The sequence below is a fragment of the Oryctolagus cuniculus genome, chromosome 16 (genome assembly GCF_964237555.1).
Source record: "Oryctolagus cuniculus chromosome 16, mOryCun1.1, whole genome shotgun sequence".
In the NCBI taxonomy this organism is placed as follows: domain Eukaryota; kingdom Metazoa; phylum Chordata; class Mammalia; order Lagomorpha; family Leporidae; genus Oryctolagus; species Oryctolagus cuniculus.
Genome location: NC_091447.1, coordinates 66817661 through 66835583, shown reverse-complemented (window position 1 = coordinate 66835583; position 17923 = coordinate 66817661). Strand labels below are relative to the sequence as shown.

The window sequence follows — 17923 nt, the reverse complement described above, 5'->3', positions numbered from 1 at the left end:
GAACCAGTGGATGGAAGACTATCATCTGTCTTTCCCTCTGTCTCCCCCCACACACAATGCTCTACCTTTCAGATAAATAAGTAAATCAGTTTATTTTAATACCTACAATTAATTATCTTTAAAAAATAAAGAAACGCTGGAGTCTGGAGCATGGTGAGGGCTGTGGAGCACCCAGAAGTGGTCTAAGCTGGGATGGGTTTTGACAGCAGAGCTGCTAGGGTTTGCTGACAAGTCAGAGGAGGGTGGGAGTGACCGGGGAGGTCAGAGACAGCCCTGACTTCAGTCTGAGCCGCGAGGAGTGCATGGTGTTACCGTGAAGGAGATGGAGAGGGCTGGGCAGGCCGAGGTGCCATCAGGGGCTCCACCCGGACATGCACGCTTTCTCAGGGCCGGTGTGTGTGTGGGGGGTGTCGAAGAGGCATCTGTGGGAGCTCAGGAGCCCAAGGCACGGTGCTGGGCTCTGTGTGCAGCCCCTGACGCCCTGGGGCCTGGCTGGGAGACTTGGACTTCCAGGCCTCCCATCCTTGAGTGCAATCCACCTCTAGTCTGTCTGTCTGTCTGTCTCTTTTTTATTTATTTGAAAGTCAGAGTTGCACAGAGACAGAGGTAGAGAGAGAGGGCTTCCATCCACTGGTTCGCCTCTCAGATGGCTGCAACAGCCGGAGCTGTGCCGATCCGAAGCCAGGAAACAGGAGCTTCTTCCGGCTCTCCCACACGGGTGCAGGGACTTGGGCCATCCCACACTGCTTTCCCAGGCCACAGCAGAGAGCTGGATGGGAAGAGGAGCAGCTGAGACTTGAACCGACACCCATATGCAATGCTGGCACTGTGGGTGGCAGCTTAACCTGCTACACCACAGCGCCAGCCCCTCTAGTCTTTTCAAAGCAGGGAGCAGGATAAAACTTTGGGGGAGAGCAGGCATTTAGTCGAGTGGTTGTCGCCACAGAAGACGTGGGTTTGATTCCTATCTCGGGCTCCTGGCTCCAGCTGCCTTGCCCACGCCCACCTTGGGAGGCAGTATCCAATGCTAGGGTCCCAGCCACCCACACGAGAGATCTGAAGTGGGTTATTGGCTCCCAGCTTTATCCTGGTCTGGTCCAACGCATTTCAGGCATCTGTGGAGTGAACGAGTGGACGGGACCATTCTCTCTGCCTCTCAAATATTTTTTAAAAACTTTTTGAAACTGCTGTTATATAGAGGGTTTTGAAATTATATAACATCAATCACAAGTGATATGACAGAGCGACAGAGGGTGGGATCTTCCTGTGCGGGGTTGGTTGGGGGTCTGAATCTTTGGAAGTGGGGCCGCCTGTGAGAAAGATGGCCCTCTAGGAGGAATTCAGCAAGGCTGAGTTGCCCACAGATCCACCAGCAAGTGCACAGGCCGCGCGGTGGGGCTCCCTGCGGAACGCGCCCAGGGCCCGAGGTTCCCAGAGGCAGTGCTCTGGGACAATGGCGCTCTCTGCTGGCCTCGACAGATACCAGCCCCACGTCAAAGCAAAACAAACGCACCGATTCTGCATCACAGACTCTCAGCGGAACACAGCCCAAGCTCCACATGGCGTCGTCCCAGGGTTGGCGGGCAGGTGCCCAACGGCGGGCACCGCACGGACGGACGCGCACGCGTGCGCGGGGGCCGGGCCCGCGTCTGGGAGTGCGTCTTCCACGGAAGACACGTGTTTCGTGGGCACTTCCATGCTCGTTCCGACCCCTCGGGAAGACAAAAGCCCGCGTAGAAATCCACGCATCCTCCCCGCTTCTCCTGTTGTCCTGACAACGCCCTGACGCTGCCAGAGCTGGCAGTCGCCCCACGTCCACGGGAGAAAATGACGGCTTTGATGGCAGAGCAGGCAGAGGATTCCGAGGCCACGCCTTGGCGGGCGGCGGGAGGAAGCGACGCGCGGGCCCCCCGCGGCGCCCCCGCGCGTAGGCGTCCGTTGCCATGGTCCCCGGGCGCTCTTCCGGGCCGTCGGCGTGCGTCTCTCGTCACGTGACCCGGACCAAGATGGCGCCGCCTACAGCATCGCAACGCTCACGTGTTTCCGGCCAGGCAACATGGCGGCCGCGGCCAGCCCGGCGTCCCTGGAGTCGGCTCCGCGGATCATGCGGCTGGTGGCCGAGTGCAGCCGCTCCAGGGCGCGGGCGGGCGAGCTGCGGCTGCCGCACGGGACGGTGGCCACTCCCGTGTTCATGCCGGTGGGCACGCAGGCCACTATGAAAGGCATCACCACGGAGCAGCTGGACGCCTTGGGCTGCCGGATCTGCCTGGGCAACACCTACCATCTGGGTCTGCGGCCGGTGGGTGCGCTCGGCCCCAGCGGGGTGGCGGCGGGACGCGGTGGGGTGGGGGGATCCCTCGGGTGGACCCCAGTCCCGGGCTCGCCTCCCGAGGGCGGTCACCCCGCTCACCCCGCACCTGCCACACTGTCCACCCCAGGGCCCCGAGCTGATCCAGAAAGCCCACGGCCTCCACGGCTTCATGAATTGGCCCCACAACCTGCTGACGGTGAGGGGGCGCAGGGGCGCTGGGCTGGGGAGAAGAGCCCCCTCCGCCCCCCGCTCCGTCTGACAGCCCTGCGCGGGCTCCCCCAGGACAGCGGCGGCTTCCAGATGGTGTCCCTGGTGTCCCTGTCCGAGGTGACGGAGGAGGGCGTCCGCTTCCGCTCGCCCTACGACGGCGATGAGACCCTTCTGAGTCCCGAGAGGTCCGTGGAGATCCAGAACGCGCTGGGTGAGGCGACCCCCGGGGAGCCGCTCCTTCCCTCCCTCTGTGGGGCAGGGGGGAGTCCAGGCCCGCCTTCCTCCTCCGGGATGGGTGCAGTGGGGGGTGTCTTCCATCCGCTGCATCACTCTCTAGATCCAGAAGGAAGCAGGGGCGAGGAGCTTCATCCGGGTCTCTTGTGTGGGTGGCAGGGGCCCAGATACTGGGGGGCCATCTTCTGCCGCTTTGCCCAGGTGCATTTGCAGGGAGCTGGATCCGAAGTGGAGCGGCTGGGACGCGAACCGGAGCCCGCGTGTGGGCTGCTGGTGTTGCAGGCTGTGGCACAGCACCCCTCCCCCCGCCCCCCTTTAGGGTTGTTGACAAGAATGAACGTGGAGCAGCTTGCAAATCCCCCATCCCGTCCCACATCAGAGGGCTTGTTCGTGTCCCCGCGGTGGCACGCCGGCGCCGGCGCCCTGCAGATCCGCCCGGTGAGGCAGCAGGGGACGGCCCACGTGGGAGACCCGGATGGAGCTCCTGGCGTCAGCCTGGCCCAGCCCTCGCTTTTGGGGAGTGACCAGCGCTGGTGGAAGATCTTTCTCTCCTGCTGTCTCTCCCTCTCTGCCATTCCACCATTTGAGTAAATAAGTGTGTAAGTCTTGAAGAACGACAAGAGCGAGCGGGGGAGTGTTCCGAACTCGCTCAGCGCAGTGCTGGCCTGCCGAGGCTGTTATTTATGATCACTGTTGCTGTCATTTCTCTAAATCATGAATTAAGGGGCCAGTGCTGTGGCTTAGCCGGTAAAGCTAAGCTGCCATCTTCATAGCCGGCATCCCATATGGGCACCGGTTCGAGTCCTGACTGCTCCACTTCCAGTCCAGCTCTCTGCTGTGGCCTGGGAAAGCAGTAGAAGATGGCCTAAGTGCTTGGGCCCCTGCACCTGCATGGGAGACCAGGAAGAAGCTCCTGGCTCCTGGCTTCAGCCTGACCCAGCGCTGGCCATTGTGGCTATCTGGAGAGTGAACCAGCGAGTGAAAGATCTCTGTCTCTCCTTTTTCCTCTGTAACTCTGCCTTTTGAGTAAATAAAATAATAAGTCTTAAAAAAGATAGACTTTGAGATTCAAAATGAAATTGAATGGAAAGTGTAGGGAGTTCCCATAAGCCACTGCTGCCTTCCCATCCCCCACCCCCCACAGCAGAGCACATCCCTGTCAAGGTGGTGCACCTGTCACCGTTGATGAAGTGCCTGTCACTCAGTGTCACCGCACATCCACTGAGTGCATCATGGGGGCAATAAACAGACGAGGGGGTCGGTGCTGTGGTGTAGTGGGCTAAGTCTCCACCTGCGGCACCAGCATCCCATATGGGCGCCGGTTCAGGTCCCGACTGCTCCACTTCTGATCCAGCTCTCTGCTGTGGCCTGGGAAAGGAGTAGAAGGTGGCCCAAGTCCTAGGGCTCCTGCACCCACGTGGGAGACCCGGATGGAGCTCCTGGCTCCTGGCTTCGGATCAGCTCAGCTCTGGCCATTGCGGCCATCTGGGGAGTGAACCAGCGGATGAAGACCTCTCTCTCTCTCTCTCTCTCTCTCTAACTCTGCCTCACAAATAAATAAATAAAATTTAAAAAAAAAAAAAAACAGTTGAGGGTGTGGACCCACCATTGTAGTTTTGTTGTTCTAGGTCTTAATTTGTTTTATTCTAAAAAGAAAAATTGGGGGAGCAGTTCCAGGTTTTCCTTTTGAAATAAGGATTTTCTGTCTCTCTCTGTCTCTGTCTCTCTGTCTCTATATCTCTCTCTCTGTCTCTGTATCTCTCTCTCTCTCTGTCTCTGTCTCTCTCTCTCGTTTTATTTAATGGAAAGGCAGAGAGAGGTCTTCCACCTGCTGGTTCACTCCCCAAATACCCGTAACAGCCAGCGGCGGCCCAGGCTGAGCCCCACCCGGGTCTGCCAGGTCGGTCAAGCGGCCCAAGCACCTGCGCCGTCTTCTGCAGCTTTCCCAGGCACCCTCGCAGGGAGCTGGCTGGGAAGCGGAGCAGCCGGGACTCAAAACTGGCGCTCCTATGGGATGCTGCCGGGGGCGTCGCAAGCCCTGGCTTAACCCGCTGCGCCGCCGCGCCGGCCCCAGGCCTCCGGCAATGCTTACCAGGCTGAGTCGAGTCCTAAGCGTTCCCTTCCCATCAGTGTACAGGGGCGTGTCCTGTGGCCCGCTCCACCGTGACGGCTCTGCCCTTGACTGGCCGCTGCTGCAGGGGGTGTTCTGGCCTCTGATTGGGTCCCTGTGATGGTGCTCCAATGTGTGTGCCCAGTTCTTTAACTTTTTTTTTATGAAGATTTATTTTTATTTATTTGAAAGGCAGAGTTACGGAGACAGGTAGAGGTAGAGGTAGAGAGAGAGAGAGAGAGAGAGAGAGGTATTCCAACTACTGGTTCACTGCCCAGATGACCGCAATGGCTAGAGTTGAGCTGACCCGAAGTCAGGACCTAGAAGCTTCTTCCGGGTCTCCCCCGCAGGTGCAGGGGCCCAAGGACTTGGGCCATCTTCCACTGCCTTCCCAGGCCACAGCAGAGATCGGAAGTTGAGCAGAGAGCTGCATGGGAAGTGGAGCGGCCAGGACTCGAACCAGCGCCCATGTGAGATGCTGGTGCCCAGGCCTAGGATTAACCTATGGCGCCACAGCATTGGCCTGCTCTGTGGGTTGGACAAGTGAATGAGGACTATGTCCTTAGCTTTGCCAAAAGCCTTTGATCGTAGCTTTTAAAGATATATTTATTGGGCTGGCACCATGGTTCACTTGGTTAATCTTCCACCTGCGTCGCCAGCATCCCATATGGGTGCTGGATTCTGTCCCGGTTGCTCCTCTTCCAGGCCAGCTCTCTGCTGTGGCCCGGGAGTGCAGTGGAGGATGGCCCAAGTGCTTGGGCCCTGCACCCCATGGGAGACCAAGAGGAAGCACCTGGCTCCTGGCTTTGGATTGGCGCAGCGCACTGGCCGTAGCAGCCATTTTGGGGGGTGAACCAATGGAAGGAAGACCTTTCTCTCTCTCTCACTGTCTAACTCTGTCAAATAAATAAATTAAAAAAAAAAAAAGATTATTTATTAGAAAAACAGAGTATGCTGAGAAAGCCAAGTCTCCATCCGCTTTTTCACGCCCCAGATGGCCAGGACTGGGTGAAGTAGGAGCCAGGAGCTGCATCCGGGTCTCCCATGTGGGCGGCAGGGGCCCCAGCACATGGGCCACCGCCTGCTGCCTCCCAGGGGCTGGAACTGGGAGTGGACCCATGCCTCTGATAGGGGATGCAGGTGGCACCTTAACCGCCGTGCCAGACGCCTGCCGCACACAGGCGATTTTACTCTGGGGGCCGCAGGGTCAGAGGCACTGTTTGAAAAGCTCCCTTGGCTGCTGTTGAAACAGACTGAGCGGCCACTGCTGGGAGGGACTTGGAGGGCCCAGCGTGGCCCCAACAAGAGCCGGGGGCCTTCCCAGTGACGGCGTCCTTGTCCTCCCCTCCCCCACCCCGCCCCAGGCTCCGACATCATCATGCAGCTGGACGACGTGGTCAGCAGCACCGTGACGGGCCCACGCGTGGAGGAGGCCATGCACAGGTGTGGGCCTGCACACCTCCCTCCCCCCTGCCCCCCGCCAGGCCCGGAGCGCCTATGACGGGGGCCCTCTTGCAGGTCAGTCCGCTGGCTGGACCGGTGCATCGCAGCCCATCGGCGGCCGGACAAGCAGAACCTCTTCGCCATCATCCAGGGCGGCCTGGACGCAAAGCTCCGGGCCACCTGCCTTGAAGGTAGAGCCGTGTGGGCGTGGCCCGCGACAGTGCAGGGCAGTGGCTGTCCCCGGGTGAATGGGCGCTCCGGTGGGAGGCGCGCTGAAGTAAAGGTCCAGGAGCAGTAGTGGCCCCCAGGACGAGTGGTTCTGGGGCCACCCCTGGGCACTGTCCACTTCCTGTGGGCTGGGTGGACAAGGTCACAGCTGGGGAAACTGAGGCACGGGACTGTCTCCTCCCTTAGCCCAGGTCCCACAGCTTGGATGAGGCCGAGCTGGGTTCTGAATGTTCCTTAGGCAAACTGACAGAGAGAGCTCTTCCATCCACTGGTCCACTCCCCAGGTGCCCCACAGCCAGCAGAGGGCCAAAGCCAAAGCAGGAGCGGGAGCTCCATCTGGGTCTCCCACGTGGGTGCAGGGGCCCAGGCACTTGACCATCTGCCGCTGCCTTACCTGGCACATTAGCAGGCAGCTGGATCGGCAGTGGAGCGAGCAGGACTCAAGCCAGCGCTCCAGCATGGGATCCGCTGTGGCGGGTGGCGGGTTAGCCCGTGCTCCACGATCCGGTCAGTGCTGTTTCCGTCGGCTTCAGTGCCTATCAGGGGGTACGGGCTTTGATCTCGCGGTTACGGTGCCCGCGCCCCATGTGGAAACACCTGCGTTCATTTTCCAGCCGTGGCTCGTAACTGTGGCTTCCTGCTCTGGCAGACCCTGGGAGGCGGGATGGGGTGGCCCAGGGATTCGGTCCCTGCCGACCCCGGGGGCCTAGGGGTGGGCGGACTCTGCCTGCCCTCCAGCTTTGGCCTAGTCCAGTTGCAGCCCTCTCTCTGTCTCGTTTTTCTTCTCAAGTAAATAATTTAACCCAGAGGCCATCCCCAGACAACCAAAGCTTGGTTGACCTTGGCAGCTGGGGCCCAAGTTCAAATCCAGGCTTAGCGCATGCGCCACCTGGGGCCCGCGGTTTCCCTCTGTGCTCCTTGGCTTCCTCATCTGTGCGACGAGGTGACAGGGAGAGAGAGAGTGACAGAGAGAGAGAGAGAAAGGTGTCCCATCTACTGGCTTACTCCCTGAATGGGTGCAGCCGCCAGCGGTGGGCAAAGCCAAAGTCGGAGCCATAGCCAGGAGCTCCATCAGGCCCCAGGCTGGCAGGGCCCGCGTCCTGGGCCGTGACCTGCTGCCTTCGCGTGCATCAGTGAGGCGCTGGATTGGAAACGCTGTGTAGCCAGGACCACAGCCTGACTTGGATGGAGGCAGCCCAAGGGGGCGGCCGATCCTCTGCACCGCGATGCCTGCTCCTCTGTCACTGTTTACCTCTTGTCAGAAGTCGTCATGCTGGAGCCGGTGTCAGGGCGCAGCGGGTGAAGCCACCGCCTGCAGCACCGGCATCCCTTGGGGCACTGGTTCGAGTCCCGCTGCTCCACTTCCGGTCCAGCTCCCTGCTGTGGCCTGGGAGAGCAGCAGAGGATGGGCCAAGTGCTGGGGCCCCGCCCCCGCGTGGGGACCCGGATGGAGCTCCAGTTTCTTAGCTTCGCCTGGCTGAGTCCGGGCTGTTCGGGGCATTTGGATTGGGACCAGTAGATGGAAAATCTTTCTCTTTTATTCCCTCTGCCGCGCTGCCTTTTAAATAAATACATTTTTGTTTTTCAAATGGTCTCTGAGCCTTCTGGCAGGCCCCTGGGGCAGGCAGACCCTGGCTCCCTCTCTCTCTCCCCGCAGGGCTGTGGGGTTCTGGGCCGGGTCTGGGCCGGGTCTGGGCCGGGGCCGGGGACGCGGACGAGGCGCTGGCCCTTGGCCGGGGCAGCCCCTCACTCGCCCCTGTGCCGCAGAGATGACCAAGAGGGACGTCCCCGGCTTCGCCATCGGAGGCCTGAGCGGCGGCGAGAGCAAGGAGCAGTTCTGGCGCATGGTGGAGCTCAGCACCTCGCGGCTGCCCAAGGACAAACCCCGCTACCTGATGGGCGTCGGGTAGGTGGGCAGAGGGCGAGCGCCTGGAGGACGGGCGGGTGGGGGCGGGGCCAGGGAGGGGCGGGGCCCGGCATGCACGCACGCACCCCCCAGGCGGGAAACTCCCCCTCCCAGGCTGCCTCTCCCCCTCCCCCAGCTATGCCACGGATCTCGTGGTCTGCGTGGCTCTTGGATGTGACATGTTCGACTGCGTCTACCCGACCCGGACGGCGGTGAGGCCTGGGGCAGGGGCGGGGGCGTGGCTTAGGGGGCGGGGAGAAGGCCCCTGGGCGCCCCCCACCCAGTGACGTGACCCGCCCCGCCCCGCCCTTCTCTGCGCCCAGCGGTTCGGCTCCGCCCTGGTGCCCACGGGGAACGTGCAGTTGAAGAAGAAGCAGTACCAGAAGGACTTCGGCCCCATCGACCCCGACTGCACCTGCCCCACGTGCCAGAGGTCAGCGCTGCCCGCGGGCGGGCGTGGCGGGCCGGGTGCGGGTGCGGGCCCCGGGCTCACGGCCGCCGGCCTGCAGGCACAGCCGGGCCTTCCTGCACGCGCTGCTGCACAGCGACAACACGGCCGCGCTGCACCACCTCACGGTCCACAACGTCGCCTACCAGGTGGGCCAGCCCGGGGGCGCCCGGGGGGCGGGCGGGGCGGCGGGGGCGCCCGGGGGCTGACGGCCGCCCGCCCTCGTGTGCGCAGCTGCGGCTGATGAGCGCGGTGCGCGCCAGCATCGTGGAGCAGCGCTTCCCCGAGTTCGTGCGCGACTTCATGGGCACCATGTACGGGGACCGCACCCTCTGCCCGCCCTGGGCCACCGAAGCCCTGGCCTCCGTGGGAATCACCTTGGGCTGACCCGGCCGCGCCGGCCAAGGGCGCTGGGCCGGACAGAGGACTCGGGGATGTTGTGGGTAGTTTTTATTACTGTTTTTTAATTACAATGCTAACCGTGCGTCCGTGGCTTCCTCTTCCTGGGGCGGTGGGTCCCCTACCTGATGCGGGCGTCACCACCCCTGGGTGTCCCCAACTTCCGAGAAGTGGCCCCCAGCAGCAGCTCAAAGAACTGGAGACCCCTTGGCCCAGCCCAGGTTGGGACCTCTTCGGTTGTTCTCCGAACACCCTGGAGGGGGCGCTGTGCGCCCATCTTTGACGAGGGAGGAACCGGCCCAGGGGGAAGTGGCTTGGCCAAGGTCACCGTCCAGGAAGTGGCAGCTCCACTTGGGGGCCTAGGCCCTCGGCCTTGACCCTGAGGGCAGTGTGGCTCCTCGTGGCCAGGCAGGGCTGCCCACGGGTGCTTCCGCCCCGCGCGGCACCGTGCTGCCTCCCGGGTGTCGGCGGGGACCTTCCAGAGGTTCGTGGGGAAGGCCTGGGGTGGGGGTGGGGTCCAGATGCCCGCACCCCGAGCTGTTGTCCCCGGTTGCAGTCCCGGCTTTGCACGCTGGGAGCCGTGGTGAGGCGCAAGCGCTTGGGGCCACCCATGCCACCCACATGGCCTCGGGGGTTGAGTTCCGAGCTCCCCGCGCGGGGCTGGCCCAGGTGTGGCTGCTGTGGGCAAGTGACTCCGTGGATGGAAGACCTCTCCGGCTGTCTCTCCCAACTGGCTTTAAAATAGATTAAAATATTTTTTAAAGTGAATTTTGAAAAACATGTACCTTTCTAAATGTCTTGTGCCCAAATAAACCGAAGTCTTCATTCCATTTGCCGTGAACTCTCTGCAGCACCCTTGCATTGAGCAGTTGTAACCGTGGGACCCGAGTGCTTAGGTTTGGAGGAAGGAAACGCTTAGCTTGGTTGTTGCCTGTCTTTGCTTAGTCAGCTTGTCGTCATCAGATTCCCACTAGGGGTCTGCAGTGTGGCATGCTGGGTAAAGCCGCTGCCTGTGACGCCGGCATCCCATTTGGGCGCCAGTTCAAGTCCCGGCTGCTCCACTTCTAATCCAGCTCCTTGCTAATGTGTCTGGGGAAGCAGCGGGAGACGGCCCAAGTGCTTGGGCCCCTGCACCCACGTGGGAGACCGGGAAGAAGCTCCTGACTCCTGGCTTCTGACCGGCCCGGCACCAGGCTGTTATGGCTATGCGGGGAGTGAACCAGCGGATGGAAGAGATCCCTCTCTCTCTGAGTCTCTGTCTGTCTGTCTGTCTCTAAGCACCATAAGCTGGATGATTCCAAACCACGGGAGCTTGTCTCTCCCAGGGGGCTGGGAGGCGTGAGGCCAAGGCGCCAGCTGTCTCGGCATGCGCTCAGCGTGGAAGGAGCCGGGAGCCCCTGGGGTCTGGTTTGTCCCCGCACTAATCCTAACGCCCCCAAAGCCATCACAAGCAGGGTAGTGTTTCGTTGAATTTTGGGGTCTCACAAACCCTCAGGCCACAGCAGTCACCCGGGATGGACCACAGATAAGAGCAACCACAGCTCAGACTCAGAAGATGGGGCTTTTGAGAGACGCGGTGCCTGTGCAGGGTCTACACCTCCGGTAGCACGGCAGCCAGGGAACCTTGCCGGGTTTTTCCTCAATGTACGTTCCGTGTGGTTCCGCACGCTGCTTGCCTCCCCCTCCCCCCGCCAGTACACATCCAATTGCTTGCTCCTGCGCCAGTACACGAAGTTTCCTAATTGATTTATTTTTAAAGATTTATTTATTTGAAAGGCAGAGACAGTGAGAGATCTTCCACGTCTGGTGCTGGACAGCAGTCAGCGCCGGCCCGGGCCAGACCCAGGAGCCAGGAACTCCATCTGTCTCAGCCTCCCACGTGGGTTTCGGGGACCCGCTAGGAGCCATCACCTGCTGCACCCCAGGCACTCCGAGGCGTCCCAAGCTGCCCCTAACAGCTGCTCGAACTCACTCTATATTGCTCCTGTGTTCTCAAGGGGTTGCCTGCACGCTGGCCCATTCGTACCACAGGGACCGAATCCCTTAAAATCTTCCCTCTCGTCCAAGAGGGCCAGGGTTCCAGTGCCCGGACGCCCCACCTGCTGCCTGCAAAGCCGCCCGTCTACACTGCGGGGAAGATTGGTTGAGTCTTGTGGGGGGTGCTCACAGGGTGCCAGAGTTGCAGGCGCAAAGGCCCGGGGGCGCGGCTGCACGCGTAGCCGCCTGTCCCTGGGGTGCACCAGCGCCTCGGTACCAGGCTCCCGGGGCAAGTCTGCCCACTGGCCTCCGAGATGCATTCTGGGACTTGTAGTTTTCTGCCGTTCCCGGAAACTCCCGAGTGACGACCACCGAGTCCCGCCACAAGGCGTCGCCCTTCGGTCCTCAACTTCCCAAGAGCAGGACGAGCAACAAACACCGGGGAGAACGGGAGCTGCGTTGATTGACAGATGCCGTTCTCAATCAGAACCAAGACTCCGTCGTTAAAGCCTGCCCTCTTTTACCTTGTTGGCTGAGCAAACGAAATGATATTTATACAAGCCAATGGGAAATTTTTAGGGAACTAAGTAGAGTCAAGTGACAAACCGGTGTCTTAAGAATTGATCCTTGACATCATTGGGCAGCTTTTTCGACCGGCGCTTCTTTCCACCAATAAGACAGCGGTGCTCCCCCAGTGGGCGGGCCAACATACTCCCCCCCTGAAACACCGCCTCCCAGCCCTGACAACTCGCTTTCCGACGCTATTGGCTCTCGCACAGCAGTGACAGTTCTGGAGCCCAATGAGCCCGCGAGATAGTACTCATGGGGAAGGCCTATCAACCCAGGGGCCCGTGCCTCAATTTCATTGGCTGTCGTGCACGAGTGGCTGCGCTCAAGTCCAATAGGCAGCGGCGCGAGGGCTTTGGGCGCAGCCCCCGGGGCCGGGGCGGGAGGTCGCTCGGGTCGGGTGTCGCCTGAGAACCGGATGAGGCGGCGACCGTGAGGCCGAGCCGGGAGCGGGCGTCGCGCCGAGGCCCGGGCGGGCGGGGAGCAACGGCCGCAGACGCCGCGGGGCCGGGGGGTCGTTGAGGGCCGGGGCGGGGGGGACGGGCGTGGAGCGCGGGGCGCTCGGGCCGGCGCCATGGGCAACCGCGGGATGGAGGAGCTGATCCCGCTGGTCAACAAGTTGCAGGACGCCTTCAGCTCCATCGGCCAGAGCTGCCACCTGGACCTGCCGCAGATCGCCGTGGTGGGCGGCCAGAGCGCCGGCAAGAGCTCGGTGCTCGAGAACTTCGTGGGCCGGTGAGCGGGGCCGCGGGGCGGGCGGGCGGGCGGGCGGCCCGGGAATGGCGTGAGTGCGGCGCTTGCGTGCCCGCGGCGGGGACGGGGACGGAGAGGCGGGCCCTGCGGACGCCCTGGGCGGAGGGCTCGCTGCAGCCGTGCACGGGGTCCCTTCCGGGCTCCGCTCCCCGCCCAGTGGTGGCCGGCGGTGGGGGCCAGGCGCGGATCCCCGCTTGGCCGTCTTGTCTCGGCGAGACCAGCCTAGGGGGCGACCCCTGCGGTCAGTTTGCCCGTCTGGCCGGCCGCGGACAAGCCTCCCTACCACCACCATGCGGCTGTCCATCTGTCCGGCCCCGCCTGGCCAGGGTGCCCTCCGCCGCCCATCCGGGGCGCTCACAGACTGGAACCCTCGGAAGCTGCTGTGTTGCCAGCCCCTCGCTGGCCTCCGCCGTCTGATTGGCTGTGCCCTAGGGCACCCTGTCGTGCCGTCTGATTCTTCAGCGTGGTGCCTGGTGAACGCCGGCTCCTCTCTGCCAAGCGGCTGCTCTGGCTGGCTGTCCTGGTGTCTGTCCTTCTCCTGCCCCAGCAGGTGTCTGGCCCCGCCCCTCGGGCTCCCGGTGCGGGGAGAGTGGTGGGGAGTGGAGCCCCTTCCCTGCGTGCCTGAGCTGGAAGTAGGACTTGGTGGAGGCACCTTCCCCCTGGGTTTGTTCCTGAGCCGGGTCAGGGGGCGCCCCCACCGTGGGGCGTGGGAAGGGTCTTTGTGCTTGGTTTGGTCTCGGTGGCTCAGGCTGGGAAGCCGGCGTTGGCCGCAGTGCCCAGTGGGCAGATTCCACTCGCTGACGCTAATGAATGGAGCCCTCCCGGCGCCTCCCTGCCCCCACCTCCATTCCAGGAAGTGCTCCACTGTGTGCCGGCTTGGCTGCCGACTGGTGACATCCTGGTCGTTCTGGCCATTGGCATGACTGTCGCCCCTTGCAGTGGTGAAGGGAAAGGGCCCCAGCCCGAGTGAGGGTCCCACGAGGGGCACAGGAGGGCGCCCGGGCCCCGCCTCCCCCAGCTCCGCAGCGAGACTTTCCTCCGTGGCCCTGCGTCCTCCTCTGTGGTGGGCAGGTGCAGACTTGGCCCAAGCCTCAGGCCGGCTTCCTGCCTGCCCTGGCTTCCCGCTCCGTCTGCTTCCTTTGCCTGGGGCCCTGGCACGGTCATTTGGCTTCCGTAAGCCTCAGTTTTCTGTGCTACAAATGGGGTGACGGCCCCCCCAGGCGCCCGGGGAGTTGCACTGGAGGTGCTGGCTTGGTGCGTTGTCCGGCACACGGGTCTGCCTGGATGGGGCGGCTTTGTGCCGACCGTGAGCGTGAGCCACCGTCAAAGCGCTTTGAAACAAACTCCCTGCACGGTCCGCCGTCAGGGAGTGCGGCTGCTGTGGCCCCATTTTACAGAGCGGGACACTGAGGCCCGGAGCAGCCTCGCTCCTGGCTGTTGGGGGAGGCACCGCGCGCTGTTGGGGGAGGCAGGGGCCGAGCGCTGGAGCTCTCCCAGGAGGCTGGAGCAGAAGTGGAGGCGGCTCCTCCCTGGCATTCGGATATGGCATGGGGGCAGCACCCGCTCCGGGCCAGCAGGTCTTGGGGTGGTGCTTAGGCCCTGGCCCACTGCCTGGTGTTCCGCTGGGGACGGATTTGGCTTTCTGGGTCTCCAGGGTGTTCTCTGTGATGTGGGCGTGATAACCGGACCTCGCCTGCACCTGGATGAGAGTGTGTGGGTCCTGGACCCGTGGCTGCCGTCGGCGTCCTCACAGCCCTGGCAGTGACCGTGGGTCTCCGATCAGCGGCTGCCGCTGTCCCCACTCCTCCCTAGCGCTCGCCCAGCCCCTGCCCCAGCAGGTATATCTGTGGCCCTGAGGAGGATGGGGCGTGGCTCCCTCTTGGCCCCGGGCGCTCAGCCTCTGGGGCTGGCAGGAGGGAGGGGGAGAGGGAGGGTGGCTCAGCAGGGGCTCTGGCCTGTGTGCTTGCTGCCTTCAGCCTCAGTTTGCTCAGCTAGGAAATGGGACCGCTGCCAGGCCACGCCGGGTGTGTGTCACCTCCAGGTCAGGGTCCCTGTCGTTGTCATTGCTGTGAGACCTCTGGCCAGGGGCTCTTCTGCCCTTCCTTTTTTTTTTTTTTTTTTTGTAAGTATTTATTTATTTGAGAGTCAGAGTTATGGGGGGGTGTCTTCCATCCCCTGGTTCACTCCCCAAATGGCTGCAATGGCCAGATCACGGCCAGTCAGGAGCCAGGAGCCCCATCCGGGTCTCCCACACGGGTGCAGGGGCCCAAGCACTTGGGCCATCTTCCTCTGCTCTCCCAGGCGCATTAGCGGGGAGCTGGATGGGAAGTGGAGCCGCCGGGACAGAATCCACGCCCCTGTGGGTGCCGGCGCTGCAGGCGGCAGCTTCACCAGTTATACCACAGCGCCCGCCTCCACCTTTTCTCTTCAATATGGGCATCGTGCATATAATTTTTATCGATTTATTCCCATTTGATTTGCAAGTCAGAGACAGAGGTCTTCCACCCGCTGGCTCACGCCCCCCTGGGCTGGGCCAGGCCGAAGCCAGGCTCCAGCAGCTCCATCCGGGTCTCCCACGTGGGTGGCAGGGAGCCAAGTGCTTGAGCCGACACCTGGTCCCCTCCAGCACAGTGCGCATGAGTGAAACCAAAACGGGCACTCGGGTACGCCGGGGCACAAGCTGGGGCCTTAGCCGCTGCACCACGTGCCGCTTTGTTGGGGATGGAGTGGGGCTGAAATAGGATTTAGAGTGCTTGGGACGAGCAGGGAGAAAGGGCTCAAAACGTCAGGTCGGTCCTTGCCTTTGAGCCTGGGACAGAAGTGAGAGCGAGCCACACCTTGCCCTGGGCAAGGAAGGGGCAAAGGGTAAAGGGCAGGATCAAGTCGAGAGTTTAGTGGGGAGGGATGCAGCCAGTGCAAAGGCCCTGGGGCCTCTGAGCTGTGTCTGAGGAGGAAAGTGAAAGGGGAGGACAAGGAGGTGTCGTGATGGTCATCGGAAGTGGAGCAGCCGGGACACGAACCGGCGCCCATGTGGGATGCCGGCACTGCAGGGGGCGGTCTCACCCGCTACACCACAGCGCCGGCCCTGTACTGTTCTGACAAGGAGCAGCTGTCCATGGGTCCCCATGGGACTGAAGACGGGGGTCCTGTTGCACCTGCCTGTGCCTTGGTGGTCCCAGCTCGTGGCTCAGGTCCCTGGAGACTAAGGGACACGTGACCTCCCACTTGGGCTGGGTTGTCCCTCTCCGGATATGGGGCATTGAGAGCCCCTTGGACAGCACCAGCTTGTGGCTTGCAAAGGCCACACAAGGCCCGCCCAGGTGGCCTGCAGCTCCTGGGGCAGGGGCAGGGGCGGAGCCTGGTGGCCTGGGCGGGGCCTCGGCTTCCTCATCTGGAAATTGGGGGTGGGGTGCCTTTTGCGTCTCGCGTGCCTTCAGCCTGGACCCCATGGTCGCTGTTCATTTCACGTTCCCTTAAAAACCAGGAAAGGAGCTGTACCTCGTTCAACAGGTGCCTGCCAGTGTAGGCGGAGTTCTGGCTGGGGACGCGGCCAGGGCCTGGACGCACACGCACGCACGCCTGGCTGGCTGGCTGGCTGCCCCGTTCCCCAGTTCCTGAAACGCCGCCCTGGCTGGTCCCGGTCCCGTCCTAAGGTGCGGTCGTGGCTGCAGACAAATACTTGGTGATTTTTCACCCGTTCCGCTTGCAGTACTGGGAGGCTGGGGGCAAAGAGAGAAGAAAGGAGAGACGATCTTCCGGCCCCTGGGGAGTCTGAAGCCAGGGCTGTGAGCTCCATGCTGGTGGCAGGGTCGCAAGGACTTGGGCCGTGACCGCTGCCCCCACCCCTGCCCCCCGGGTGCCGAGAGGGAAGGGGAGCAGCTGGGCATGGAGCTGGCTGTGGCATGGGTCCCGGGCATCCTGGCTCTCACCGGGGGACACAGCGCTGGCCTCTGGGCGGCTTTGGCGGGAGCTGCAGAGGGAGACGTTTTAGGCTCAAGGATGCCCGGGACCCACTTCACAGTCCTGGGCGGGAGGTGGGGGGGGCTCGACTCGGACTCCGCTGCTCGCAACCTGTCACCTTGCGGGGCAGCAGTGGGGGCTCAAGTGTCTGGGGCCCTGCACCCACGAGGGAGACCCAGATGGAGCGGCTGGCTCCTGGCGTCAGCCTGGCCCGGCCCTGGTTGCTAGAGGCACGTGGGGAGTGAAACAGCAGATGGAAGCGCTCTCTCTGTCTCCGTTTCTCTCTGTTTCTCTGCCTTCCGACGAGCTGAAAACAAGTTGAGAGGGGTGCAAAACAACTCAGAGTTTCCAGAGAGACCCGGGCCGAAGGGGCTGGCCCGGGCCGCCCGGCCCCGCGTCTCCGTCCCGGCATCTGCGGCGGGCCCTGGCTCGCAGCCACGTCTGCCAAGCTCTTGCCCCATTTGAATGAAAAGGCTGAAATTATAGGCTGTCCGAGTGTTGGGAAAATGGGAACATCAGCTAAACCCGCATTTGCTGGGAAGACGCCAACTGTGCGCTGTAATTAGGCCCTTATTGTGTTAGAGCAGTGGAAAAACGCGAGGCAGGAATGAGATGTTTAGCGGGCATGAGCTGCAACCGGAGTACACGGGAGAAGTCGCCCTGCCTCCCCAGCAAATGCCACCGGAAAGCGAGGGCTCCTGCTCGCCGTGAGGCTGTGCGCTCCTGTTAGTGCCGGCAACCGGCCCCCACTGGGTGCTGGGGGATTTCCCCCCGGAGTCACCCTGAACTTGAGTCTGGGGCTGGACGGCCTCTGGGCTCCGTCTGCAACTCCATGGTCGTGACATCAGGCCCTGCTGCTCTCTGCGTCCCTGCCTTACAGATGGGGAAACTGAGGCTGGCGGGGGGGGGGGGGGCCTGAAGCCCGGGAGTCCAGGAGTCTGGGTCCTGCAGCACTGGGCATGGGGACTGGGGACGGGAAGGTGTGGGCAGCCTGCTGGACGTCAGGGGGGATGGTGGGGACCGTGGCACCTGGCCCTGAGGACAAGGTTGCTGTCCCTCGGACAAGGTGACTTGCGGCGTTTGGGATCCTTCGACGGGCACCGGCTTTGTGCCACGTGCTGGGGACCCAGCGGCCACCAGGGTAGACAGAAAACAGGTGAACAGTTGCAGGGGAGGGAAAGACATTCTAGGCACCAGACACGGAGCACGAATGGTCCAGGGAGAGCGTGGCGGCTTCTGATGGGGCAGTCGAGGTGGGCGCCGCGCTGTGGCGGCAGGTGCAGGGCTGCCCACAGGGAGAAGCTGGGCACGTGAGGCGCAGGAAGCCACCCCCCAGATGCCTGCTTGGTCTGAATTGTAATTGCGCAAGGGGGTGGT

General features: G+C 62.7%; 2 protein-coding genes across 13 annotated transcripts in view; both read left to right on the top strand.

Moving 5' to 3' along the window:
* Nucleotides 1-2015: 2015 nt before the first annotated feature.
* QTRT1 (queuine tRNA-ribosyltransferase catalytic subunit 1) lies at nt 2016-9374 on the top strand. 3 transcript variants are annotated; one of them, XM_070059137.1, is made up of 10 exons: nt 2018-2299; nt 2439-2507; nt 2594-2732; nt 6230-6308; nt 6384-6499; nt 8304-8442; nt 8579-8654; nt 8766-8875; nt 8952-9039; nt 9125-9374. In XM_070059137.1, exons 1-10 carry the CDS (start codon nt 2057-2059, stop codon nt 9275-9277), a joined length of 1212 nt encoding a protein of 403 aa, XP_069915238.1. In that variant the 5' UTR covers nt 2018-2056; the 3' UTR covers nt 9278-9374. The 3 variants fall into 3 exon arrangements, with proteins under 3 accessions (XP_069915237.1, XP_069915236.1, XP_069915238.1); XM_070059135.1 differs by lacking the exon at nt 2439-2507 and having other exon boundaries at nt 2017-2299; XM_070059136.1 differs by lacking the exons at nt 6230-6308; nt 6384-6499 and having other exon boundaries at nt 2016-2299.
* Nucleotides 9375-12244: 2870 nt separating this feature from the next.
* Nucleotides 12245-17923, top strand: part of DNM2 (dynamin 2) — a 67699-nt gene continuing 62020 nt past the window's right edge. For all 10 annotated transcript variants that reach the window (XM_051838120.2, XM_051838119.2, XM_051838117.2 and 7 more), the window contains exon 1: nt 12245-12568. In XM_051838120.2, coding sequence (XP_051694080.1) covers nt 12408-12568 — 161 coding nt within the window. In that variant the 5' untranslated portion in view covers nt 12245-12407. The remainder of the gene's footprint in view (nt 12569-17923) is intronic.

Coding starts and splice junctions, on each gene's coding strand:
- QTRT1 (XM_070059137.1), top strand. CDS start 2,057: ATGGCGGCCGCGGCCAGCCCGGCGTCCCTGGAGTCGGCTCCGCGGATC. Junction 2,508..2,593: donor GGCCCCACAACCTGCTGACG/GTGAGGGGGCGC, acceptor GGGCTCCCCCAG/GACAGCGGCGGCTTCCAGAT. Junction 8,655..8,765: donor TCTACCCGACCCGGACGGCG/GTGAGGCCTGGG, acceptor CTCTGCGCCCAG/CGGTTCGGCTCCGCCCTGGT.